Genomic DNA, 27,304 nt, shown 5'->3' with positions numbered 1-27,304 from the left:
TCTTCTTCTCCATTGAGGAAACTGTGTCATGGAGAGCCTGTCTGATTCCTATGTCCTAAAGGATTCTCTTCCTTGATTCTCACTAGACAAGCCCTGCTCTTGATTCCAAGACTTCAGGATTCTAAGAAACCCAGTTGAGGGGGGTTATCCAACTGCTAATCCTTCTGGGTGTGAATTACTTGTTTCCTTTGCCCCTTCTAGTCAGTGGTTCTCAATTTAGTGTGCTTAAGAATCACCTGCAGAACTTAAGTAAAAAGTAGATTGATAGGCCTTAGCTCTAAAGTTTTGGGTGTTTTTTTTTTTTTAACAAGCACCTCATAGGATTCTGTGTTAGTGTTTTTCAGGTTTGCAGCTAGTACAGCAGGATTAAATGACTTCTCTGTTTCAGACCCTGAGTTAACCATACCATATATGCAATTTCATCTCAGCATCCAATTACTTCAGTAGGTATGAGTGATCCTTATTTTATGCAAAAGGAAACTGAGGCTCAAAGAGGTTAAGCAAAATGCCTATTTAAATGCATTGCCTTGCTAAAGCCATGTTTTTTATTGCTTCCATCCAACCCTGCTGAAGGGTTTAGTGTGAAGAAAGGATGGGGCCTAGAATGTCTTAGTGAAAATTAGTTGTTTATCTGTTTTATTTCTTCCATAAATATGAATGTTGTCTGTGGCAGGCACTGTAGAGGCTCTGGGGATACAGAGTGAACAGGACAGAAGGAGTCCCCACCCTCCTAAAGATGATCTATCACAAGAGTCAGGCATAAAGCAAATAATTACAGAAGTACATTTGAGGGGCACCTGGGTGGTTCAGTCGGTAAAGTGTCCGACTTTGGCTCAGGTCATGATCTCACGGTCCGTGGGTTCGAGCCCCCCGTCGGGCTCTGTGCTAACAGCTCAGAGCCTGAAGCCTGCTTCAGTTTCCGTGTTTCCCTCTCTCTCTGCCCCTCCCCTGCTCACACTCTGCCTGTTTCTCTCCCTCAAAAATAAATAAACATTTAAAAAAAAATTTTTTTTTAAAGAAGTACATTTGGTTGCAGTTCTGACTAGTATTATTTATTTCGTGTTTTCCTAGGTCCCCATCTCTCATCCAGTGGTTGGAAACTGATGATAATTAATAATAAATTTGCCCTCGGCAAGATCTTTCTTTTTTTTTTTTTTTTCTTAACCTTGTTTATTCCAGAGGCCACTTAAAATTAGAATAGGAGGGCTCCACGACATGGGTAAAGACGGAGTGTGTTAAGCCCAAGGCTTTTAGTAATTGTGTTGCCACCAAGGAGCGGTGGTAGTGTGGGCAAGGCTCGCTCTCTTCCTGAGCCTTGGTTCCCTTGTCTACGGTATAAGGGAGCAGCTGTAGGCCTCTGAGGTGGCTTCACGCTTTGGGATGTCTCTGAGTCTCTGCTGGACTGAGACGGGGGGTACTGTCGGGACCTGAGGCAGAGACCAGAAGCAGCCCCTGACTGTGTGTGCTTTCTGCAGGAATGCCATGCTGAGCCTTTGCCTTGAGAATGCAGAGCTGAAGGAGCAGATAGGAGAAGCAATGTCTGACGGATGGGAGATAGAGGAAGACAAGGAGAAGGGCGAGGTGACGCTGGGAACTGTGGCAACCAAGGGGGGTCTGAATGAGAGTAGCCTTCAGGCCGAGTTCAGAAAGCTCCAGGGAAAACTGAAGAATGCCCACAGCATCATCAGCCTCCTCAAAGAGCAGCTGGTACTGAGCAGCAGGGACAGGGATAGTCCACTTAGTCCAGAGCTCCTCGTGCGCCTGGCCCAGGAGATCGACAGGATGAATGCAGAGCCGGGCTGTTTTCCTGAGAAGTCCCGATGCCAAGAAGAGGAGCACGTGACCACGAAGCCCTGCCCCAGGCCCCAGAGCCTCAACCTTGGGGCTGCCCTCGCAGGGGCTGCCGATCAAGTAAGTGCGGAAATAGATGGAATGAAAGACCCTTGGAGAAGGGCTGGAGGCAACACTTCCGTCCTGTGGGTCAGGAGGGACTGAGGGAAGGGCAGCTTTGCACCACGAGCAGCAGCAATGTTCCTCACGCATTCAGCCTTTAGAAAGGCTTTTACAACATCATCTCATAAACATTACTTGAGTAATTAATTTCTCCTACGTATTTCTGGAGTGCTTACTTTTCCAGATAACACAGTAGGCATTGGCAGCAGGCAGTAGGAGCTGGTCTCTGCCCTTTTAGTACTCAGAACAGTGGGGAGGGAAGGCGCGGAACAGATTATTTCATAGGATGCGGTCTAGGGATGCCTGGAGTTAAGGCAGCCCAGACAAGTGGTGTGTAATGACATCTCTCCCTTATCACTGCCAGTTTCGTCACAGCTCATCACAGGTGTCTGCTCCTGAGGCTCAGGAGGGCCTAGTGGGGTCCTCTTAAGGGGAGGGGCTTTGCTGAGGGGTCAGTAAATGGAGAATGTAGAGGATTCTGAGAGCAGGGAGAGACGAGCAGAGGTTTCTACCCCTTCTCCTTCTAACCATTGCACGAACATTCGCACAGAGCTCCCAGTAGACTCTACTGGCGACGTGCTATGCGCTGTAGACACAGAGATGAATGAAACATTATCCCAGGTCTGCGGGAGCTCGGTCAGGAAAGCAAGCAACTGCCAGTGGCATGAGGCACGTTGTGACAGACCCAAGCAGAGAGTCCACAAGGCTCCGAAGGGGCAGCGGCAGTTGCTGCACAGTGCGTGACCTCAGACCACCCTGGTCCCTGTGCTGGCTCTTTTCACAGCTGGATAACCAGCCCCAGGCCAGAGACGCCGGGCCTCAGTCAGAATGTGGCCTTCCTGGATCCACCAAGCACCTGCGCTCCCAGCTGGCACAATGCAGACAGCGCTATCAGGATCTCCAGGAGAAGCTGCTGATCTCCGAAGCCACGGTCTTTGCCCAGGCCAATCAGCTGGAGAAATACCGAGTCATGCTTAGTAAGTCTTAGGCCCATCGTCACCAAGGCATCTGTCTTCTCCCCGAGAAGCTGTGTGCTCTGCAGACTTCACTTTTCTTCCCCAGACTCGAAACCAGTGTCATCCTGACCCCGGCCCTAGAACTGTGGAAGGTAGACATGTAACTTCAGTCTGCACGTGGCAGAGAAGAATAAAGAACAAAGCAAGTTTGCAGTGAGCATTTAGGGAGGAAATGGGCTAACGTCTAGGTTTGCTGATTTTTTTATGTTTATTTTTGAAAGAGAGAGCGAGAGAGAGTATATGTGCATGAGCGGGGGAGGAGCTGAGAGAGAGGGGGACAGAGAATCTGAAGCGGGCTCTGTTCTGACAGCAGAGAGTCCGATGTAGGGCTCGAAGTCACGAGCCGTGAGATCACGACCTGAACTGAAGTTGGGACACTCAACTGACTGAGCCACCCAGGTGTCCCTAGATTTGCTGATTTTTGGTATAGTCAGCAAAATGTCTTACCTCTCTCAACATAAACTGATAGTTTCTCTCCTTCTCTTGGCACCAAATCATATTCTTCAAAAATACATCATCATCTTTGGTCTAGAATCCATGCTTTCCAGGGGTGCCTGGGTGGCTCAGCCAGTTGGACATCCAGCTTTGGCTCAACACGACCTCATGATTCATGGGTCCAAGCCCTGCATCGGGCTCTGTGGTGACAGCTCAGAGTCCGGAGCCTGCTTCAGATTCTGTGTCTCCCTTCCCCTGCCCCTCCCCCATCCACTCTCTGTCTCTCTCTCTCAAAAATGAATAAACATTAAAAAAAATTAGAGTCTTTCTGATAGAACTTCCTGCAGTGATACAAATGTTCTGTATCTACATCACATCTGCTTAGGAGTCATGCTCATTCAACTTGGGAAATTTCATTTAATGTTAATTAATCTAATATGAAGTAGTCCCATGTGGCTAGTAGCAATCTTACTGAACAGTGAGGATTTAGATGCTTTAGGACTGTGTATTAGTTCAGCTCCATTCATGTATTTACTGAACCTCTGTGGGTAAAGCACTTGCTAGTTTCACGGGGGCTTCTAAGGATGATAATATACAATGCCCAACTTAGAGATGTCTGGTCCCTACAAAGCCTCAGTTGTTGTAGGTGAGATCATTGGCAGCAGACATAGGCTCAACCCCGTGGAAGGAAGTCCTGCCTGGAGTGGGTGGTCTCTTCTCCCACTTGAGTCCAAAGAAGCACCCATCCCACTCTGGCCCTGACCTCCTACCCCCTGAGGGCTAGGGCGTGTGCCACTGAGGTTGAGGGTGTATGTGGGAAATTCAGATCCTCTGTAACACCCTCTGTCTCTTCCCGAGCAGGTGAATCCCTGGTGAAGCAGGACAGCAAGCAGGTGCAGGTGGACCTCCAGGATCTGGGCTATGAGACATGTGGCCGAAGCGAGAATGAGGCCGAGCGGGAGGAGAGCACCAGTCCTGGTAGGAGCATGAGGGCGGGGCTTACCTGTCCACCCACATCTGGGAGATGTTGGCCTGTCCCGCCCCTGATGGGCTGAGGTTGGGGGTGGTGTTGAGGACTGAAGGGGACACAGGACCAGAGAGGGACAGGAGAGTCTGGCAGAGAACTCTTGCCCCAAATGAGGCTGAGCATGAGTTTGAATTTCTATAATTAGTTTTCAACATACTGCCGTTAATTAAAAGGAAAAAAAAGTTCCATCCAACAGATTATTAGAAAAAGCTTACTTTTTAATGAAAAGACAAGATGAGCTGTTGGGGACGTGCTAACCCTAAGTTTAAAAAATTGTCCACAATAAAAGTGCTTTGACTGTAGGCACACCCACCAAACAGAAATCGTGAAGAGAAGAAAAATGCTCAGTACAACAGAAGGTGACCAGACCTGACCTGCAGGGCCGTTGGGTGGGTAAGAAATACGGTGTTTGAATGCTAGGAGAGTGCAGGGCCGAATGAAGTTCTGCTTCAACTTTTGCTCTAGTAATGATTAGCCCAGCCACAGAGCGGTTTTCAGCTACCGCAGGATGTGCAGCTCTTCTCAGGAAGATGTCTTTGTCTTTTCTCAGAGTGTGAGGAGCACCTGATGGGCTCACCGCTGGCCAGCCCCCCTGGGAAAAAGCCCTTGGAGAGCCATCGAGGGAAGCAGGAGTTCCAGGCGTGTGGAAAGTCAGAAGACATCTCTGTCCTCCATAAGGACATCAGAGACCTGAAGACCCAGCTGCAGAACGCCAACAAGATCATTCAGAACCTCAAGAGCCGGGTGCGGTCCCTCTCAGTGACAAGCGATTATTCATCTAGTCTGGAGAGACCTCGAAAGCTGAAGGCCGTTGGCGCCCTCGAGGGATCCTCCCCTCATAGTGTCACTGACGAGGATGAGGGGTGGCTGTCCGATGGCACTGGGGCTTTCTACCCCCCAGGGCTTCAGGCTAAAAAGGATCTGGAGAGTCTGATCCAGAGAGTGTCCCAGCTAGAGGCCCAGCTCCCGAAAACTGGAACGGAAGGGAAGCTGGCCGAGGAGCTGAGGTCAGCCTCGTGGCCTGGGTAAGGAGGGCACTCTTTGGACCCTTGTTTAACTGATGCTGGCTAAGTTTGTGTTTCAGGCTGGGTAGCCCGGGCGGGTGGAAGAGAGAACCAGCCGGGGCAATCAGCAGAGCACCTGTTAACAGGCTAGGCCTAGATCTGAAGGAAGGACAGGTGGGCCCTGCTGGGAGACAGCAGCTCTCCGGCATTTCATCTCAGGAACCTGTTAGTAAAGTGACAGGATATGTGGTGTAGTAGTAAGACCGGCGTCAGACTCCCTGGGTTCGAATCCTAGCTCTGGCACTTTCTAGCCATACCACTTACTTGGACTTTCTGGGGCTACTTCTTTTTCTTTTCTTAAAAAAAAAAATTTTTTTTTAGTGGTTATTTATTATTGAGAGACAGAGAGACAGAGCACAAGCATGGGAGGGGCTGAGAGACAGGGAGACACAGAATCTGAAGCAGGCTTCAGGCTCTGAGCTGTCAGCACAAAGTCTGGGCTTATTTCTTTACCTATTAAATGAGGATAGTAAGAGAACCTATCTCAAAGCCTGGTTGTTAGGTTTAAAAGAATTAGTACAGGGGTGCCTGGGTGGCTCAGTCAGTTGGGCCTCCGACTCTTGGTTTCGGCTCAGGGCATGATTTCACAGTTCGTGAGTTCAAGCTCCATGTTGAGCTCTGCACTGGCGGCTCAGAGCCTGCTTGAGAGAGATTCTGTCTCTCCCTCTGTCTACCCCTTCCCCACTTGTACACACACACACACACACACACTCTCTCTCTCTCTCTCAAAAATAAGTGAGTAAACATTTGAAAAACAGAATTAGTAGAAGCACTTATAATTACATAACACATACTAAGTCCTCAATACTATTTACCAGAACTATTATTGGTATTGGTACTTTGTGTTGAAAACACTGGGTAAACTTCCATCTCGGTATCTGTCCTTGCTATCTGCACTGAGTGTCAAACCACTTAAAAAGCTTAGTGGCCTCAAACAATAGTTTATGTGGATTGGGCTCAGCAGGGTGGTTTTCACTGGGGGCATCTCTCATGCAGTTGCCATCAGATGGTGGCTGGGGCTGGAGTCATCTGAAAGTCCTGAGTGGGCTGGGCGTGGCTTCTTCAATCACACATCTAGTGATGCGGTGCTCCTTGGCTTCTCTCTTTCTCCATGTGGCTTCTTGTCTTCTGGGGTCTTTCTTCCTGGTGGTGGCCTCTCATAGTATGGTGGTCTCGGGGTAGTTGCCCTTCTGCATGGCAGCTGGCTTCCAACAGACCGGAAATGGTCGTTGCCAGGACAGTTAAGAGCTAGGCTTGGCACCGTATCACTTCCACTATAGTATCTTGGTCATAGTGGTCACAGAGCTTGCCCACATTTAAGGAGGTGGAGAATAGCCTCTACCTGCTAATGAAAGAAGAGGCAAAGGCATGTTGCCAGACACTGTGTGGAACCGGAACTTGTGTAATGGCCATCTGTAGATGGTCTTTGAAACAGAAGGCATGAAAGATTCCACCCAGACTCAGGACTAAGTCATTCTAATCACTGAATTTATTTTTTAGTATTTATTGGGTATCTATTTAGTGTTTATTGAGTACCAACTGTGAGTCTACACTGTACTAGTCCTGGAAGCAGTATAAACTTTGGCACTGTCTTGACCTTAGAACTTAGGATCTGTTTGGACATACGACTAATATGTATAAAACAGTGTCAGAACAATGGCATACTAAGTTGTTGTCGTCATTTGTCAGAGCAGGATTTACTCTTAAATACCATCTTTGAGGGGCGCCTGGGTGGCTCAGTCGGTTAGGCATCCGACTTCGGCTCAGGTCATGATCTCACAGTTCGTGAGTTCGAGCCCTGCGTCGGGCTCTAGTGCTGACAGCTCAGAGCCTGGAGCCTGCTTCACATTCTGTGTCTCCCTCTCTCTCTCTGCCCCTTTCCTGCTCATGCTGTGTCTCTCTCTGTCTCAAAAATGAAATAAACATTAAAAAAAAATTTTTTTTTAAATACCATCTTTGGTTTATGTGCCAGAATTCAGCTTGTGGGAGCTCCTTAGAGATATTCTCACAGAAATCTCTACAGAGGCCCCAGGATTTAATACTCACTCTTTTTCATTCTTTTTCCTCTTCTCTCCTGCATTAGGAAATATGATTCCCTGATTCAGGATCAGGCCCGAGAACTATCCTACCTACGCCAGAAGATAAGAGAAGGGAGAGGTATCTGTTATCTTCTCACCCAGCATGCAAAAGATACGGTAAAATCTTTTGAGGACCTTCTTAGGAGCAATGACATTGACTACTACCTGGGGCAGAGCTTCAGGGAGCAACTTGCCCAAGGAAGCCAGCTGACAGAGAGGCTTACCAGCAAACTCAGCACCAGTAAGTTGGCCACAGGGCTTTGGCACACTCTCAGTCACTCCCACAGCCTTTTAACCCATGTCCTGCTTCCACTTCCTTTCCTGGGGCCATTACAGGATCAGAACTGGTTGGTGGGGGGCATTGAGGTGGAACACATCTCAATGGGTTGGAGAGGCCATGACTGCAACTGCAGAAACTTGAGCACTGGTGGCAAGTGACCTTTAGGGAAGTAGGCTGTGTCCACCCAGTGCTAAGAGATCGGAGGACTTCATCATACTGAAAAGAGCCTGACCTGAGAATTGCAAGACCCACGCTGTGGCCCAGATGCTGCCATTAACTTGCTTTGGGCAATGGCTTAGCCTTTCAGTGTCTCTGTTTCTTTGTTTATTGCATGGTATCATCCATGAGTATAATTCAAATATAGATAAAGCACCTTGCCCTTTGGACATGGTCTAGGCACCAAATGTCATAGTGCAAAGGCTGGGAATATTGGTTATTATTGGAGCCCTTTACTTCAAAAAAATTTCCTGAGAGCACCCAAGGGAATATAGCAGGATCAGTCTTGGGGGCCAATCATCCACATGCTGGTGGCAGGTACAGAGGTGGGACAGGGCTGTCTGTCATCTCCTCAGGGCAAGAGTGGGTTCTATATGAATGCTATGATGGGACACAGAGCATACATCTGGCAATCCATCTATGGCAGGCTTGGAAGTTAGAATGTTCCAGAGAGAAGCTGGGCAAGTGCCTTTTAAACTTCTCTGCATTGATTTAGGGCAGAGGAAGTCACGATGCTGATACCAGGTCGGGGAGGTCTGCCTGGTGAGCTCAGGAGAGCCTACAGGTCTCCCCTCTGAGGGCACAATCTGAAGCCTCTCCGAGCAATCCTCCTAAGCATCCTGGACATGCACAGAGGAGTCACCATTCTGTACCCACAGAGGCTCCTCCTGTAATGGGGGAAGTGGGACCTGTTTAATTTCTTACCATTTCTTTCTGAATTTGGCTTGCAGAAGATCACAAAAGTGAGAAAGATCAAGCTGGACTCGAACCGCTGGCTCTCAGGTAATTTGAGATAGGATCTGGTGAAGGAATCAGGAACAAGGCCCAGGGGGTCCAGGGTGAGTGCAGCTTCACAAATCAGGGGGCGGGAAATGCTGGTTGTAATGACTTCATTCATTCATGAAACATCTTACTGTTGTGCTTAGCCTAAGTCTTTACTCTCTTTTGATATAATTCTGTTGATTTCCATTTGCATCTTTATTCTCCAGACCCAGAGTCGGTCTGACCCAAAAGTAAACTAACCAGGTTTCAGGGGCCCTTAGCACTCCGAAGCCCCTCCCCGGCTCTCCTCCTGTGTGTTTAAAGACGAGATGTGCAGTGCTGAGTTGGCTTACCCCGAGTTGAGTTGACAGCTAGCTTGATAACCGTCCAATCTCCTCAGGGAAAAGAAAAAAAAAAGAATCAAAGAATCCATTCATAGGGGAAAGGCCTAGATGTTGCAGATCCCTGCGAGGCTACAGTGCCTTAGGAACCAGTTTTCCACAAGTCACTGCATATAGTCTTAAAATGTATGGTAAAATATGGACTCAAAATCCATTGTAGCCACTAGTTCAGGCCCCTTTGTGTCAGAAGTGTGCTTTGAGACCACATAGTGCTTTTTAAGATACGTGTGGTGAAGAATAAAGTGTTTTATTTTTGTTTTCACACATATGCGCTGTACCCTCAACCAACGAGATGATTCCACTTATACTGCTCTTGGTTGCCAATGGCAATGCTTACCTCCAATTTCTGTGCTTCTCTTCTTGGAGACTGGTAACCAACAGGTGTCAGCCCACAGCTCTGCTGGGGCCACATTTGGAGCAGCAGTGCCTTAGAGGGGTGGCCGAGTGTCTGCCAGTCCCCAGAGTATCACGCGGCCAGTGCAGTGGGTGGCTGTTGTTCCTCCACCCCCTCACCCCACCTATTCTCTGCTCCTAATCAGAGATGGGTTATTTCAGTGGTTCTTTGCAGGAATGGTTCCCTTGACTTCTGTGGCTTTCCCATGTGCCTTCATCAGGACTAGCTGGTCCGGTGACCTCGGCTTCACCTCTTGTTGCTTCACCCCACAGGCTCAGCAGGGAGCTTCAGGAGAAGGAGAAGGTGATTGAAGTCCTGCAGGCCAAGCTGGATGCCCGGTCCCTCACGCCCTGCAGCAGCCACGCCTTGTCAGACCCCCAGCGCTCTCCCAGCAGCTCCTCCTTCCTGTCTGATGAGCTGGAGGCCTGCTCTGACATGGACGTAGCCAGCGAGTACACACATTACGAAGAGAAGAAGCCTCCGCCCAGTCACTCAGGTAGCCTCCACTTTCTGAGTGGTACCGCTTTTACCTAGTCTGAGAGGAGACGTCCATAACCAGGCCTTATAAATCCACCTTGGTGTGTATCGGGCTGAACATGGCTGCGGGACCAAGCGCCAAGCATAGGCCCCAGTGGCTCAGGATCTTTGCTCTGCTCATGACTCTGGAGTTGTCACTGGGTCTCCCCTGGATGTGCATGCTGGTAGACCCAAGGTGAACCACAGTGGGAAGAGGGAGAGGATCCTGGCAGACTTTTCTTCCCCACTGTCTCTTGAGCATGGGCTGTCTGACTGACCTCCCTCTTAAAATGGGATATCTCATCCCTCCTGCAGTGATCTTGCTAGCTGCATTTCCTGAACGGTACCCCCCGAGTATCTGTCAGTGTTCACAGATGCTGTCGGGCCTGCCTGGTATTTTGGGAGGCGCCATTTTCATGGTCTGGGCCCCACTTTCACCTCTAAGGCAGCCTGCCTCACTAAGGCAGCTATCTGCAAGCAAGAAAATGAACGCTGCGCACAGGGCTTGTGCTTGGTGCTTTCCCAGAAAGCAAGGCTCTGCCCTGGTACCCCTGGTTAAATATAAGGCCAGATTCCCGTTCTTTGTGGACCACCAAACATTTTCTTTCATTCATGGGTTTTGTAGATTCCATCCACCATTCGAGTCATTCTGCTGTACTGTCTTCTAAACCATCAGCAACCAGTGCACCTCAGGGGGTTAAGGCCGAACCCAGCAGCAACCCCATCAGCTTGCCAGCTCCCCAGAACCCCCCCCAGGAGGCCAGCCAGGCCCATCCAGGTATGCGACAGCCAACATGGCAGGAGCTTTGTCTCCTCTCCCTCAGCTGTCTCTTTGACTCTTTGTCAGGGACCAGTGTGTCCACTGTAAGGGGCTGGTATGCATCAAATCCTAGACGAAACCAAGGGACCATCCTAGTTCGCTAATTGTGTCTGAGTTTTGTCTTAAATATTTTAGAAAAATCAGAAATCTACAACAGACTTTGACCTGTGTACCCATTTTGACCAGCAGTTGGCCAATCATTTTAAAGCTAAACATTTTCATTTCTTTCCTTCACTTCGCCCTGGGGAGCAAAGAGGCCAAGTGTTTCTCCCAGGATTACAGTAGCCAGAGCACAGAAAGAAATTCACAGCTATTGCTTGCCTATAAGCAATACCCATTTTATCCGCACTGTGGGCCTCAACAGCTGCTCAGGATGCTTCAGCGTCCTCAGCCAAGGGTCTTTTCACGTCACGTGACCATCCGTGGATTTAGCCCTTGCTGTGTACATGATGCATATCCTGGAACCAGTTCGAGGGGTACATTTCATTTACCTGCCCCAGCCTACTTGCCAGGGGTGTGCTGTTCATTTACAGCTTCGCACCAGTGATGGTCGGGAAGGGCAAAGCTTTTCCTCGCCTCCTCCCTCCTGCCATGACTGGCTGGTTTGTGTAAGGTGCCCCCAGAGAGCACAGTGCTTCCTTCTACTGCCCCATCTCTCCTGAGAACAAGTCAGCCAAAAGCTTAAGAAAGGGATGTGTCTGACTCTGAGCCTGGGCTCCCAAGTTTCTCAGGCCGAATAGGCAGCAGCTGGCCCAGGAAGTCAATGGGGAAAAGCTGTCTGCCTAGCACCATGGACATCTGTGTAAATGCTTTGGGGTCAAGCAGAACAGAAGGCCAGGGGTTTCAAAATCGGAATGCCTCCCTGAAGGATGCCTGGCCTCTGTCACTTGGCAATGGGGGTGTCTTTGCAGTGTCGCCCTGATAGTGTGTCAGCACCCTGGGGCAAGGGATGTGATTTAGAATATAATCATCTTCCACGGGAGACATTCTCCGCAGGTCAGTCTTGGTTGGTTTCTACTCACTTCGTGGGCTACCTGCCATATAACTGTTTTTAGGAAAGAGGAGACAGAGTCAAACAGCAGAACATCCCAGGGTTCCTAAAGACCTGTCTGTAGCTGGGCTGTATAATGGTCATCTGTGAAGATGTTTTTAAATGCAAATTTCTAAGCCAGACTCCCAAAGTTTATGACTTAGTAGATCAGGGCCTGAAGAATCTGCATGCATTAAGAACTTTTCTTAAGTGGTGTGAACACGCAGACAGACATGCAAGCTATTGTGCCTAAGTCACTTCAGCAAGACCTTTATTTTTCATTTGGTGAATGAACATGTTGATTTGAGATTCTGAGGTTTGTTTCTGCTAGAGTCTTGAATTACATGCATTAGGAAGGCACATTCCCCACAGTCCGGGCACGCTCCTGCCCTCCTTGGGGTGAGCCCTCATGCTTTCAGAAGAGTTCGAGGTGTAGGGAGAGTCTTGTCACAGGGGCAAGGGTCGGCAGGGATGCTTGAGAGCATTGAGGCCTGGCTATGCTGACCCGTCCATGCCTCGGATGGCTGGGATGGGCTGTCGTAGCTGCCGGGGCTACAGTGGCACCACCTTGCCTTCTGTAGCCAGTAGTTTCTAAGAGGGCATAGGATATGTATGCAGGATACCGCTGGCAGGGGAGAAGGCGGATCGGCCAGGCCTGCCTCTTGGGTAGCAATGCTCGCCCTTCACCAGCCTGCACCACGTTGAATGATAGCCGCCCCCCAAGGAGACATCTGGTCAGGGCACAGTCTCATCTTCTCAATCTTTCACCCATTCCTTTCTCTCACTTTCTTTCTAATGACGTGTCTCCTTTCTCCCCAACTTTCTAGGCCTTCATTTTCCCTCCATACCCTCGCTGGCTAGCCTTGCCCAGGCACCACTGCCCTCAGCTCCACCCAGCTTCCTGCCCTTCAGCTCCACTGGCCCTCCCCTCCTTGGCTGCTGTGAGACACCCGTGGTCTCCTTGGCACAGGCTCAGCAGGAACTGCAGATGCTGCAGAAACAGTTGGGAGAAAGTGAGCACTTACTGCTGCATTTGTGTGCTTGGCAACTGCAGCCTCGCCCTGTGTGGCTCTGCATGGCTTTGGCTTCGAGAGCGGAGTCTTAGAAAACAGCATAGGGCATGGGCTTCACCAGCGGATGGCTGAGGGACGGCTCTGCCTGCTTGTTTTGGAGATGTGTTTACTGTTATCTTTCTGGTGCGTGTGTCTCATTGGTTCCTCAGGCCCTAGACCTGGTCCTGTCGCCCTGCTGACAGTGTGGGGCCCCACCAAGTATGCTGGAGCCTGGTGATGTGTTTATTGTCGGGGCACGGGAGACAGCTTGTGTGCCGTGCCTACGCAAGACACAGCAGCCATGAAGAAGATGGCCACTCTCAGGGGGACCCTTTCCGTGCCTATTATATTCTCCTGCTGTGAAATGCTTTTAATCAAGTTCAGATCCTGACACCATCAGGTTGAGGGCAAAAAAGGTAGTAATGGAGGGATTCAGAAGAAGTGACAAAGCCCATCTTCCTATTGCACAAGGTTCATTTCTACCCCTGGACAGGTGACAGGTGGGCGGCCAGAACCCGAAGCACAGGCTGTGACATCTGATTGTGAATTCTGCTCTCTGACTCCCAGAGATAATTGATTTTATCAGTTAGAGACTGTGTATAGTATCTTTTTGGAAAGACTTTGATACATGTATGGGCTGGATGCCGCATCACAAAAAATTTTGTGTGCGATCACTTATAGCTTAAAAAAATAAGAAAAACCTTCATGTGAGGAATTTGCCTTCTAGTAATGCTTTTAAAAAAAACTAGAAATCACACTGAAGTTTCCTTAAAACCACATTATGTGCCTGTAAACAAACAAACAAACAAAACACCTCAGGTGAGCCAGACATTGATGGTAAGGGTCACCACGCACAGCGTCCAGTGACCTAAGACCACAGCCAAGAATACATATATCTGAACCCCCAAATGTCGTTTACACTTGCTTATTTCTTTTGTCAACCCTGAAAATGAATTCACTGTCTACTGTGTCTCAGTTTGATTCCCAGAACCAACTAGATACGATCATTTTTAGGAGGGTTCGTACATCTCCCTTTATACAGCCAGTGAAGTCTCAAAGATTGCCCCCTGCTTATTACAGCTTTGCACAGGTGTAGCACTCTAGGCTTACCCAGCAACATGCGCCTGGGCTTTCTTGAGCTTACCTGAGCCCCACATGACTTGTGTGATAGGAAGAACCAGAGCAGGGAACTAGGTGAAGCTCGGGGAAGTCAAGGTGCTTGTTTAAGGTTACTCGTAAGTGGTTGAGATGGGCTTGAGTCCTTGTCTTCTGCTCCTAGTCCCATATTTCCAGTATAACTTCTCTGCCTACGATGGTTTTGAAGTTTATTTATTTGTTCTGATAGAGACAGGGGGGGGCAGAGAGAGGAGAGAGAGAATCCCAAGCAGGCTCCGCACTGTCAACGCAGAGCCCGACGCAGAGCTCGAACCCACAAACCGTGAGATCATGACCTGAGCTGAAGTCAAGAGTCAGAAGCTTAACCAACTGAGCCACCCAGGCACCCCATAGGATGGTTTTGTTACCGTCCCACTCAGAGCATGTGGCTGAGCTAAACTTAAATTCTCGAAGCCCCTTGTGGCCATCTTTTCTTTTTCTCTTCAGAGATCCATGGAAAGTTCTGATGTCTCTGACCTAGAACTTGTTATTTTAGCAGTTCTGAAACCAACAATTGATGAATAACAAACTTGTCTCATGTCAAAGTGGCAAGAGTGTTCCCAGGCTTCCTTTTCTTTTCCTTTGCCTTTCCATATTTGTCAGTTTGTCTTTGTCCAAAAGGAAAGATAGGAGACATCTGTGCATGAAAAAGGGTCTGCTGTTACAGGTTGAAGTCATGTCTCATCTGAACCATTTACCAGAGTTTGGTGAGGAAGCTTCCCCACCAGCTTTGGTGAGGAAGACTGTAGCCCTTTCTTTTTCGTCCTGACGCACAGTCCTCTCTGATGGCCCACAACTTACCAGTGTTCCTTGTTTGCCTTAAACCGAGCTTCCATGTGGACAGTGGTGCATGGCGGCTTCGCAGGTCACTATGGGGCAAAAATCTCCTTGTGCTAGAACCTGTCTGGTGTCTTTGCATGGTTTAGGGCATGTGCTCTGTGTTGTGTGGCCAGAGGAAACTGAAACATGAGAATACTGATCACTGGTACTCATAGACTTGGAACCTTCCATGACCTTGGTTAAAAAGAAGCTGTCAACAACCCCTGATTTCCCCTTTTGCCTTGTGTTGGGCTGGGGCGGAAAGGGGGTGAAAGAGGTAGGAAACCACATCTTTACTGAATCCCAAGTAAGATTTAGATGCTGATATGTTCATCCCCCTCTTTAACTCCCAGTGATCCTCAGGAACATGTGGTATTTTGCAAATCGGGGAAGGAGAGACCCCTGACAGTACTTCTCAAACTTTGCTGCCCATTAGAATCACCTGCGATGATTTTAAAACATCCAGTGCCCAGGCTGTACCGGTTAAGGCAAAAATCTCCGGGAGGTCTAGGCCTCAGGATATATTTGTTTACATTTCCGAGGTGACTCTAGTGTGTAGCCAAATTTCAGAACCAGTTACAAATGGAGATAAAAATTGACAAGTGCCAGTTGCATTAACCCCTCAGCGGAGTTTGGCTTGGTTGGAGGGAAAGAGGTTGGTTCCTCTTTGCTTGGGTGGAGCTACCTTCTTACTCTGCTGCCCATGCTGATAAACCCTGAAAGAAAGCAGCCTTCTGGACATGAATACCCTAAAACTACAGCCCTACCCACCTCTCTCTGTCTCTCCCACAGGCTGGGCTTCCTTTTACATAGAAGCAGAGATGATTAGGTGCAGGGGCAGGCCCATGATTTCCTAAGATCTAGGAAAGCATCAGCCTATTAAATGGAAGGTCCTACATCCCCCCGTGGACGCTAGCATTGAGCACACCCATGAGCAGGAATGTGCCATATGCCCTGACTTTGGGACTGAGTTCTGCTGGAACTTCCCTGGACTCTACCATGAGGACTTACAGTAGAAGCCAGGAGTGGGGCCCCTGGACTTTTCATTTGTGTACACTGGTGACTTTCGGATACTTTATCCATCCTCTCTGCCTCTTGGTGTCTCAGGCCAGCAAATACATGGGGTGGAAGGTATAGCCTCTAGGATATGGTCTTCATCTGACTGGTATTCTGCAACAGACTGGGATCTCCAACACCACACGTGTCCCCTTTAGTGTCCATTCTTAACAATCCCACACTTCCTTGCTGGTCCTGCCCTTCCCATACTCTGTTCCTCACTCATGTTTCTTTCTGCCCAGGCATCAGCACCGTCCATCCTGCTTCCCCAGCTGTGCTGCCGAGCAACCATGTAGAGGCCAGCTCCTCCCGCTACCTCAACCCTGCCCAGCCCCACTCACCTCTGAGAGGCAGTACAGAACTGGGCAGAATCCTGTCCCCTGGCTACCTTGGCAGCGGCAGCCCGTGGGATGTGATGAGGCCTCAGAAAGGGAGCGTGGCAGGCGACCTGTCCTCAGGCTCATCCGTGTGCCAGCTGAACTCCAAACCCACAGGTAAACACAAAGCTGAGCAGGTCGGCCTATGAAATGAACTCTCATTTAGAGTCTACCGCTCTCTTACCTGGGCCAGGGGCATTTTTTATTTCTCCTCTAGTCCCTGGCTCACAGAGTTGGGAGGAAATGAAAGGGCCCTCTCAGCTCAGCCCCACATTAGGTGAGCTCAAGCCCCGCTCTGGGCTCTGTACTCTGTCTCCCTCTCTCTCTTCCTCTCTCTCCTCCTCTCTCTGCACCTTGTGGGATTCTCTCTTTCTGCCCCTCAGTCACCTGCACACTCTCTAAATAAATAAGTGAATGAATGAATGGATTTTTTTAAAGGTCTCAGTGCTGAACCTTTCTTTCTTTTCTTTTCTTTTTTTTTTTTTTTTGTGTGTGTGTATTTATTTTTGAGAGAGACAGAGTGCAAGCTGGGGAGGGGCAGAGAGAGAGGGAGACACAGAATCCGAAGCAGGCTCTAGGCTCTGAGCTGTTAGCACAGAGCCTGATGCAGGGCTTGAACTCACAAACTGCGAGATCATGACCTGAGTTGAAGTCGGGCACTTAACCGACTGAGCCACCCAGGTGCCCCTCTTTCTTTCTTTTTTTAATGTTCATTCATTTTTGAGAGAGAGAGCGTGAGCAGGGGAGGGGCAGAGAGAGAGGGAAGACACAGAATCTGAGGCAGGCTGCAGGCTCCGAGCTGCCAGCACAGAGCCCCATGCAGGGCTTGAACCCACGAACCATGGGATCATGACCTGAGCCCAAGTCGGTCGCTTAACCAACTGAGCCACCCAGATGCCCCAGTGTTGGGCCTTTCTAAGTGCATCCCTTCAGCCCCTGTGCCATGCCAGGGACTGGGAGAGTCAGGGACACCCTTGTGCTGTCACGTTCAGGTCATTAACCACACAGGATGAGTTTGTATCCATGTACTTTTACCTTAGGCTTTCTCTCTAAGGCTGGAAGAAGGGCTCAATGCCTTGTTAAAGAATGTTCAGTCGAGAATCAGGAAAAGGAACGGTCTCAGGGTGGAGTGAGGCCCTCCCTATCACATTCAGGAGAGAAACTCACACTCAGGAGGTCGCCACACTTTTCTTGATGCTTCCACTTTCTTTTTTTAAATATTTATTTATTTTGAGAGAGAGAGAGCAAGCAGGGGAGGGGCAGGGACTGAGGGAGACAGAATCCCAAGCAGGCTCTGTGCTGACAGCCCCGCCCCCCTGCAACGTGGGGCTTGAACTCATGACCATGAGATCATGACCTGAGCCGATATCAAGAGTCAGATGCTAAACTGACTGAGCCACCTTCAGTTGGTTTTCTAAACCATGTGGAACTCCCTTATACTTACCAGTTACACTGATCACTTGATCACTTGAAACTTCCTCACACTTACTCCCGTGTGGAGGAGGCCCATGGGGCATGCTTAGGGCCACACTGTCCTGGGTATGAAAGCCGGTTTCCTGTTTAAGCAAAGTCACTGTGCTCTGAGTGCCCCTGCAAGAGAGAATGCAGTTGGCGGAAGGATGGGGCTGTTCAGGGATCCTGCAGAGAGGCCCCTGGCCAAGCCCCTCCCCGACCTGGGTGCCACTAGTGACCAACGTTCTCCATCTCCCATTTCTTTCCTGTCCTGGCGGGACGGCTGCAGGGGCTGACCTGCTTGAGGAACATCTTGGTGAGATCCGGAACTTGCGCCAGCGCCTGGAAGAGTCCATCTGCATCAACGACCGCCTGCGGGAGCAGTTGGAGCACAGGCTTAGCTGTGCGGCCCGCGGGAACGGTAGGTGAGGCCCTGAGCCCAGCCGCCCAGCTCTGGTCGCAATTGGGGAGCTTCCGAAGGGAGGGCCCTGAGGCTGAGCCTCACACTTTCAAAGCACCGTGCTGGGCTTCAACTCCACTTGCTCTTTCCAGATGGTCCAGCAAGGCAGGTGGGCCAGATACTATTATCCTCCCTTTGTAGATAGACCCGAGCTAAGAGAGAACCTTCCTCATGGCAGCACTAACAAATTGTGTCCACAGAGTGTCCTACTTTTTCCCGTCCCATCCTTAATCTGCTCCCAGAACTGCCTGCTGACCTCTCTGTGTCTTGTCTCTGCCAGTGGTAGAGCCAAGTCAGCGGGGGATGCCCCCAGACACTTAGCACAGTGGCCTTTCTCCCCACAGTCTCCTCCCAGGCTCTTGTCACTTGGAGGCCGTTCCTTCCACACACTCTTGTCCTGCCCACAGCACAGCAGCAGCCATTAGGGGCAAGAGCTTCCTGAACAACCGCAGCCAGGTCACGTGGTGACTGAAAGGAGGCACACCGAAACCAGGCATTTGGCCCATCAGACGTTGGGTCCAGGCCTCGAGTCCCCAGGCATTCCTGCTGGGTTGGGACAGCATTTCTGGAGATACAGAACGGGTAACTTCTGAACGCATCTGTTACCCAAGTGTGTAACTTGTCTGCTTATACTTTCCGGGACAGGATCCACGTCTAATTTCTACAGTCCCAGCCTGGAACCCACACCTCAGCTCTACAACGAGAACAGAGTCCTTAAGGAAGAAAACCGGAGCCTTCAGGCTCAGCTGAGTCATGTTTCCAGAGGTAGGTGGTAAGAGCCACCAACCGTGCTCATTCCCGCGTCCCTTTCCTCCCTGGCCATACCAATCACCAACTGGAGAAGCCAAGAGAAGAAGGTAGACATCACTGCTAATCAGATCCACCAACCCAAAGTCCCATGGCTATTCTCAGTCTAGGAAGGGCTACTTCCTGAGAGATCCCAGCCGTGGGCCCTCACACTCCTAGGCTCCAGAGACACATAGAGCTCTCACAGAGCTCTCGGATCTCCACCACCTCTGTGCAACCCATAAATACTCAGTCAATCAGTGGTTATGAAATGGATACCAGTTAGGCCTGTTCTACCTGTCCAGACCTTTCTGCAGCCCTGGGTGTCCCTCCCGGTACTGATCTGCCATGCTATCTCCTCACCACCTCCCCTCACGCACACACTTAGGGTTTCTCTCTGGTTAGTAATCCTCAGGACTCAGTGTCTGGAAGCACCAGCAAAATGTTGTTCAGAGCTTTCCCAACACTATTCAGTGGGCATCCAAGGGGGTCATTTCCTCTGTAACTTGGGGGGGAGGTGGAGCTGACCTTAGTCTTAATTGACTTGATCAAATCAATATGTTATTGATAACAAATTATGTTTATTTGCAAATATTTATTTAAAAGCCATACAAGACTAATCGTTTCGGAAAGGATTAAGCCCAGAATGAAAGAATGCTTGTAGAACGGGAAGACACATCAAGTGATATTTCTAAATTTGCCTCTTCAGAGCGGGAAGATGTGAGGGGAAAGGTCATAGATGGGGCAGGAACAAGACTTCACAGATAAGAGAGGAGGCACAACTACCAAGCCACCTTCACATGCTGGGACAGGCTAGCACAGACCTCACAGCGGGGAAGATGCTAAGATGTGAGCAAGTATAGTCTGCCAGGCCTGGGGACGTCCCCCAAGAGGACTGACAGAACCTGCAGCCTGATGCTGAGTCTGTGCCAACAGTCCCTGAGAAATCCTGCAGATCAGAGAGATACCACAAGCCCAGAAGAGACCAGATGTCCCCATTTTCAAATTGATGAATATAATAGATTCTAAAAACTATAGACAAGGAATCTTGATGCTGATCTTAGGCAAAATTCAAGAATGGGTTATAGTGCGGAGGGCATGGGAACTTAGGAAATAGCGTTAGAAACAGGAGCATTTTGTCTAAGAACAAGGGAGACCTTATGGAATGAGAAGATCAAGGGCATTGCAGGGCGGGGGCTCCACGTTCCCCAGGGTGCGTGGATGTGGTGAGCCGATGCCCTCTGCCTCCCTGGGCAGCTGCGGCACACGCTGGCCTCCCTGTTGCCTGGGTGCTGCGTGTAGGGATAGATGAACTTGGGCTCGCCTTCCCGCTGACTTCTGGCCCCATGGTGTACAGAGCGCTCCCAGGAGACGGAGTGCCTGAGGGAGGCCCTGCTGTCCTCTCGGTCCCGGCTTCAAGAGCTGGAGGTGGAGCTGGAGCACCAAAAGGGGGAACGGCAGCAGCTTTTGGAAGACTTAAAAGAGAAGCAGCAGGAGATCTTGCGTTTCCAGGAGGAACGACTCTCCCTCCAAGAGAAAGACTCCAGGTAAGAGGGAGCCCAGTGATACAGAAGGTGGCCCCATTTTCCAATGTAGAAGAAAGGATATTGGCAAGACAGGCACTGGTGCCTTTTGGAACCCTCAGTTTCCCCTCTGCTCTTCCTGATTTATGGGTGACCGTGAGCAGAGGGAAGGACTTCTCTGGGAATGCCTTTTTCACTCCAAAGTTGGGAGAGTAAAACCCTGTTTTAGAAGGCTCATCAGCATATCAGATCCTGGAGAAAGAATGTTCTCATCCTTCCAGTTAGTTGAAGGGTATTAGTTTCACCATAATGTAGGAAGCATCTGCACTAGCCATCATGCTGGGGGCCCCATAACTGCCCGTCACCGTGGAAAGAGCACCAGTGGGGGGCAGTGACAATACCCAGCTTGTGTGTCTGCTCCTCACCAATGGGACTTCAAGCAAAGCCACTTCACCTCTCAGAGCCTCTGTTTCCACATCTGTAAAGTGAAGTGATGGTCTTCATGACACTGGGGTTGGTATCTAGGGCTAAAACACTCTGATGCAGAGGCTGGCTGGCAACTCAGTGGGCCCTCTCGTCTCTCCCCTGTAGGCTGCAGCACAAGCTGGCCCTCTTGCAGCAACAGTGCGAAGAGAAACAGCAGCTCTCTCAGTCCCTCCAGTCAGAGCTACAGATCTACGAGGCACTTTATGGCAACTCCAAGAAGGGGCTGAAAGGTATGTGTCCATCTACTCCCCCAACCCCACAAGCTTCCTGCCCTTGCTCAGAACCCCAGTGAGGTCTTCACCCTGGGAGTTGCAGAGCTCTGGAAAGCTACTGGGTTCTGCCTCAGAAACTCCCAGCCAGGCCGGGGTGCCTAGTAAGAAGAGAGGGCATTTCTCATGCACAAAGTCCAGAGGTCGGTAACATGAACAAGATCCAGCAGAGACATCCTTAAAAGTAGGCCACAAGAGTCCAACTCTACCCACCTAGATGGCCAGAGAAAAGTTGATCGAAGTCCAGATTATATACTGATTTTTTTTAATTCAAAGAACTGTCCTGATGGCACTATCATGTGAGGTCTTGAATAGCGTGAATAATACATACTAACCACCCATGCAGTCAGTACAGGGGGCACCTGCTCCCACCCTGACCCATTCCCCAGGGAGAAGATTAAAAGATGCAAAAAAACATTTATAGAAATACCACTAGTAGGACCTGAACTTCAAGCCTGGATTTAAGTTTTAAACTGTTTTATTGAGGAATTTTGCCACCTGCTAAAATACTAATCTATTGCTTAAGAATCTTTTTCTATTTCCCCATTGCTCTTCAAATGGGACAGGGTATTCTAAACATCAAGTTAAGGGGCGCCTGGGTGGCTCAGTTGGTTAAGCGTCTGACTTCGGCTCAGGTCATGATCTCACGGTTTGCGAGTTCGAGCCCCACGTCAGGCTCTGTGCTAACAGCTCAGAGCCTGGAGACTGCTTCAAATTCTATGCCTCCCTCTCTCTGCCCCTCCCCCACTTGTGCTCTGTCTCTCTCTGAAAAATAAATAAAATTTAAAAAAAATTTAAACATCAAGTTAATAAATCCAACCAGGCTGGAACAGAGGACTAATGTCAATATGATGAAATTTGGAAAAGATTTAAAAAAAAAAAAATGAACCTGAGATTGATTAAAAATATCAGTGGTAGAAGTTCAGGATGGGGAAGCCTGGCTCTTTAGCCATTCGTGAGCTTGAAGATAGGGAGTTAGGTAGAAACCCATCTAGACAAGGAACTCATAGGTCAAGGTTGCTAACAAAAGCCAACTCAACCTGAGACCACAGTATTGTACTGTGGTACTGTACTGTAAGAGTACTGTAGGAGTACATAAGAGTCAATATGGAGACACCGTGTGAGAAATAGTGCTAAATTATGGGGTGCCATCTGGGAATGCAAGCTGGTGCAGCCACTCTAGAAAACAGTATGGAGGTTCCTCAAAAAACTAAAAACAGAACTACCCTACGACCCAGCAAATACGGAGAACAAACTGAGGGTTACTGGAGGGGTTGTGGGAGGGGGCATGGGCTAAATGGGTAAGGGGCACTTAAGGAATCTACTCCTGAAGTCATTGTGGCACTATATGCTAACTAATTTGGATGTAAATTTTTAAAAAGAAAATTAAAAATTTAATAAATAAATAATGGGGTGCCATCTTGTAAAAGGGACATTGACAAACCAGGGAGCACAGTGAAGACAGGGGCCACCATACCAAGGGACCAGAAATCTCAAACTGGTTGAAGAAACAAAACAATTTTAGGCCTGAAGAGATCACAAGGAGATGAAAACTGGCTTTAAATATTTGAAGAACTATCAGATGAAAAAGAGCTGATGTGTTTGGTGTCCCTTCAGAGGGCTTAACAAGGGTCAAAGGGTCAAAGGCAGTGGAATTCGGACTTACATAATTATGCGTTCCTTACCCCTAGAGCCTTCCAGTGATGGAATTGCTAGTTTGTGAAGGAATAAGCTTCCCAAGAAAGGGATGATTTGTCAAGGATCCTATAGAAGCAGCTCTTGCTTTGGATGGAATGTTGGCTTTCTAAGCCTTTCAATTCTAAATTTTTTCCTGTGTAAAAAATTTCTTAAGCAATATGAAATTTTCAATATTCAGCCAAATCTGAATTTTCATCAAACCTGATTGGATTTCCTAGTTTGTTGATGAGAAGGTGAACCAGCACTTGTAGACATATCAGGGGCACTGCAGGCTGAGAGAATAGCTTGTGTGCACCCACGGGAGCATTGGGTCCAACCTGCCTATGGAGAGCTTTGTATCAGGGAGTGTGAGAAGTCAGGTCAGTTGACGTGAGAGCTGCCGGTATATAGGATACCTACAGGGTAGAGTGGAAGTTTACATCCTGTGTAGCAGGTGATAGAAAATGAGGCAAGCAAAATAGGTAGGTAGTGGATGGGAACAGAACTCTTAGATGGTAGGACTGGTGGGACACGCTGGAGTCGGGAGACAGTAGAATCAGGGAAACCTCCTGAATGGGTGCAGGGATTGTCTGGGCACATAACTGATGAGAGTCTGATCTAAGGTGCTGTGGGGAAGATAAAGAGGAATGGATAGATGGATGACATTTTTTAAAAAGAAGCAAAACTTTGTGAGAATTAGGAATTAGGGAAAGAAAGACAGGAAGGAGCTTCATGGAACTTCAGAGTTAGTATCTGGAAACCACTTCATCCTGACCCCATCCAGTTTCATGCCTTTTTCCCTTTTTGTGGGTGTTTCAGGAGTCATTTCAAAGCCACTACTACTAAGGCCCCATAAGTTCTTATCCTTAATTCTGCAATCCAATGAGGGCTGTGAATTGAACTCTTTCTCATTTACTCATTTGGTCATGAAATGTCTGAACTGACCAAAAGGGTATTCATAGCTTTTACTTATCCCACTCAGTGAGAATATTCACCTAGCTCATCGCAGAAATAGGAATGTGTTTGACTAAGGCCCGCCCGTGACCCATGCAACTGGGTGCGTGTGCTATATGATATATGGTATATGAATCCTACTGCCTTCCTAAACACCAAAACGAATTCTACTTTTTGAAATATATTTGGATTCAAAGTTTCAGATAAGAGATTGTGGTGTTATAGAATATTTCTCAGCTCTCTTCATCCCCAGTATGAAGAAACAGACTATGCGTGGTAAACGGAGGTTGAAAAACACATGGAGAAGCCGAACAGTTCAGTGAATTGTGACTGAATCTCTAGTCCAGTGTTGACGCCCTATCTTGGAAGACCCTGCCTCTCTGGCCTGCAGGGCTACAGTCACTATCGAGGTGAAAAACCAGTCTTGACCTCATCTGCCCATCAGAGGCTCTGTAGATGTACATGGGGCATGGGCCACATGAGCCTTGGGGAGATCCCAGTGCGTGGTATTCTAGCGTGTGCCAGGCCCCACAGAGGAAGAGTGGCAGCTCCCTCACAGATATGTTGCCTGGGACCCTGAGCAGAAAGGAACGTCCCAGAGTAGCCTTCTGACAAACGCTTGGAAATGCTTGGATCGGTGCCACCAGACCCCTCCTCTCTCTTCTCTCAGCTTCCACCTGGGATGCCTGTCACCAGGTCCCTATGAACAGTGACCTCAGCCACCTGGTGGCAGAGATCCGAGCTTTGCGAGGGCAGCTGGAGCAGAGCATCCAGGTGAATAACTGTCTGCGGCTGCAGCTGGAACACCAGCTGGATGGCGGGGGGAGCACAGCCCGCCTCAGTCCTTCTGCCAACCAGGAGGACCCTGGAAACAAGCAGCCACTCTTCCAAGGTAGGAAGGAAAAGGGGACCAGGAGGCGGGCAGCTGGTGGGGCCGGTTGCCAGGATGTCTGTGGTGGAAGGGACCATCTTACCACTTCCACACCCCTTAGGGTCAGGGTGAAATCCGAGGTGCTTCGATCTATAGCCTTGGGTGAGGGCATGGGATTTAGGCTCACACCTGGCTCAGATTCCCAAGTTTGCCACATATAGGTTGCTTGCCTTAGGCAAAGTGTTTTAAGTCCCCAGGTACTTAAGCCTTAGTTTCCTCATCTTCAGGATGAGGATGATGGTCATATATAAATTGTATGATCATTTGGAGCATTAAATGAAATAACTTACAAGTGCCTGGCGGAGTAAGAATCAGTCAACAGATGACATCGATTCCTTGTATCTGTGGAGTGCTTTAAAACTTACCATGAGTTTTCAAACAATTTTTCAAATAATTTCATCCGAGGTAGGGGCGGCCTTACTCTCTGTATTTCACGCGGAGAAACTCCGGCATTGAGACATTAACTGGCACACTAAGGTTGGCAGGAGCGGAGACCGACGTAGGATTCAAACCAGATGTTTTGATTTCCAGCCTCTGTCCTTCCTCCTCGCTACATATACTCCCTCTTGGTATCGTTGGCCTTCCCAGATCCCTAGCCTGGTTTCCCATTCCCTAGTTTTAGAGGAATTCAGGGTGTGGAAAACGTTCCTGTCCCTGAGGCAGTCCTGGCTGTGGGAAAGTGGTTGTCAACCGCCTCTCCTGTCCGCCATGTCTGCCCTACCAGATACATCTCACCAGCTGTCTCCCTCTTCTCAATGCCCTTCATACATCTCTCTTCCCCCAGCTTCAATCTGAGTGTTAATACTGCCCCTCCCCATCTGAACACATTATTTTATCTTCTTCTTCTTTCTTTCCTTGTGACACACCACTTAATTCATCATCTCCTCTCCCCTCCATGGTGTATTTTCAATTGTATTCTTATAGGAGCCATTTCTGCTCAGGATTATCTAAAGCTGAGCTTTCAAACTTTCATGCCTGCTCTTCCTGGGGCATGTTAATCCTCATTCCCCTGCCCCCCACCCTGGTCCTGCTAGATTTTCATTGATTAGACAATGACCTCATCTGTCAAATGAAGGTGACGCTTCCAAGATCACGTGTGGCGGCTGTTAATTATGTCGACCACGAGCATTGTGCACGGCCCATAGAAACAGCTCGGCTACAGTAGGTGGCTGTCTGGCTCCAGTCAGGCTGTCACGATGCTTGTAGTGTTCAGTTATATCTCCCCCTCTGCCCTCCTACTGGGCTTTCCCCTCTCACTGTGTCCCCACAACACCAGCCTGGATGCAGTGCCACTGGCTCAGCCACTGCTCCTGCTCCTCACCCACCACAGAGGCCTGAGCTGGAGAGCAGGCTCTAAGCCTGAGCAGGATTGTGCCTGTCTTCTCTGTGATATCTTCCAGTTCCTCCACCGCAGGATTGCTGCCTGGTCTCCGGGAGGGCATCTCTAACCCATCATGACTTCTGTCTCTCCTCTTCTCATCCTACTACACTGTTCCCAGCACTGATGCATCAGAATGGGGATTGGAATGCTGAGTTTAATCACCCACAACTCCATTCATTCTTTGATTCAGTATTTTTTAACACATATGCTACATATATATATATATATATATACACACACACACATACATGTATATATATATACACATATACATATGCCTAGTTATGTGTAGTTACAAGACATTGTATTAGACATTGCATACAAAGTTATATGCAAAACACAGGTTAGAAAAATGTACCTAAGAACTTTTCAAACCAGAAGTTGCTTCTCATGGAACACGCTTCCATGAAAAGAACACGTTCTTGTTCCAAACTAAGGGATTTGTTTGCTATTACGATCATGGTCTGTGGGTGATGATTGTGTAAGCGGTGAGCCTCGCTGCCTTAGATCTCCACTGGCGAAGACCAGGCTGTGTGTGTGCTTGTTGAGCGGTGCGTTCCAGGGTCCCTGAGAACTGTTCTTGTCTTCACACCCTAGATCCAGTTGCTTCCCCTCCAGTCCGAGATGTTGGCATGAATTCTCCAGCTCTCGTGTTCCCTAGCTCTTCTCCTGCTGCTCCTGGCTCGGAGACTGCCATCTTCAATAGGACAAATGGTAAATATGGCAGCTGAAGGATTCAGGGACTGATGATGGAAAATTTTATTAATGCAAGTAACCTTTGGTTGCTAATGGACACATTATCTGATTACAGAGATTTTTCTCCCTGGGTCCCAAGGTCTTTAGCCCTACTCATTGCACCTTCTGTGGCCACCTTTTTTTTTTTTTTTTTTAATTTTTTTAATGTTTATTTTTGAGAGAGAGAGAGAGAGAGAGA

The 27,304-nt window shown here is 48.9% G+C and overlaps 1 protein-coding gene across 1 annotated transcript in view; it reads left to right on the top strand.

Moving 5' to 3' along the window:
- Positions 1-27,304, top strand: part of LOC124515285 (myomegalin-like) — an 80,763-nt gene that overhangs the window by 47,228 nt on the left and 6,231 nt on the right. The window contains 15 exon segments of the mRNA XM_047084050.1: positions 1,476-1,911; positions 2,738-2,930; positions 4,266-4,382; positions 4,982-5,456; positions 7,579-7,814; positions 8,801-8,852; positions 9,899-10,122; positions 10,768-10,920; positions 16,317-16,568; positions 18,193-18,324; positions 19,009-19,128; positions 20,507-20,696; positions 21,264-21,388; positions 24,729-24,950; positions 26,968-27,084. Of these exon segments, the coding sequence (XP_046940006.1) occupies positions 1,476-1,911; positions 2,738-2,930; positions 4,266-4,382; positions 4,982-5,456; positions 7,579-7,814; positions 8,801-8,852; positions 9,899-10,122; positions 10,768-10,920; positions 16,317-16,568; positions 18,193-18,324; positions 19,009-19,128; positions 20,507-20,696; positions 21,264-21,388; positions 24,729-24,950; positions 26,968-27,084 (3,044 nt within the window).

This window comes from Lynx rufus, unplaced genomic scaffold (assembly GCF_022079265.1).
Source record: "Lynx rufus isolate CCGP_SWC_20201006 ecotype Redwood Valley unplaced genomic scaffold, mLynRuf1.p SCAF_2, whole genome shotgun sequence".
Taxonomy (NCBI): Eukaryota; Metazoa; Chordata; class Mammalia; order Carnivora; family Felidae; genus Lynx; species Lynx rufus.
The sequence above is the reverse complement of the archived record's forward strand: the minus strand, read 5'-3'. Positions and strand labels throughout refer to the sequence as shown.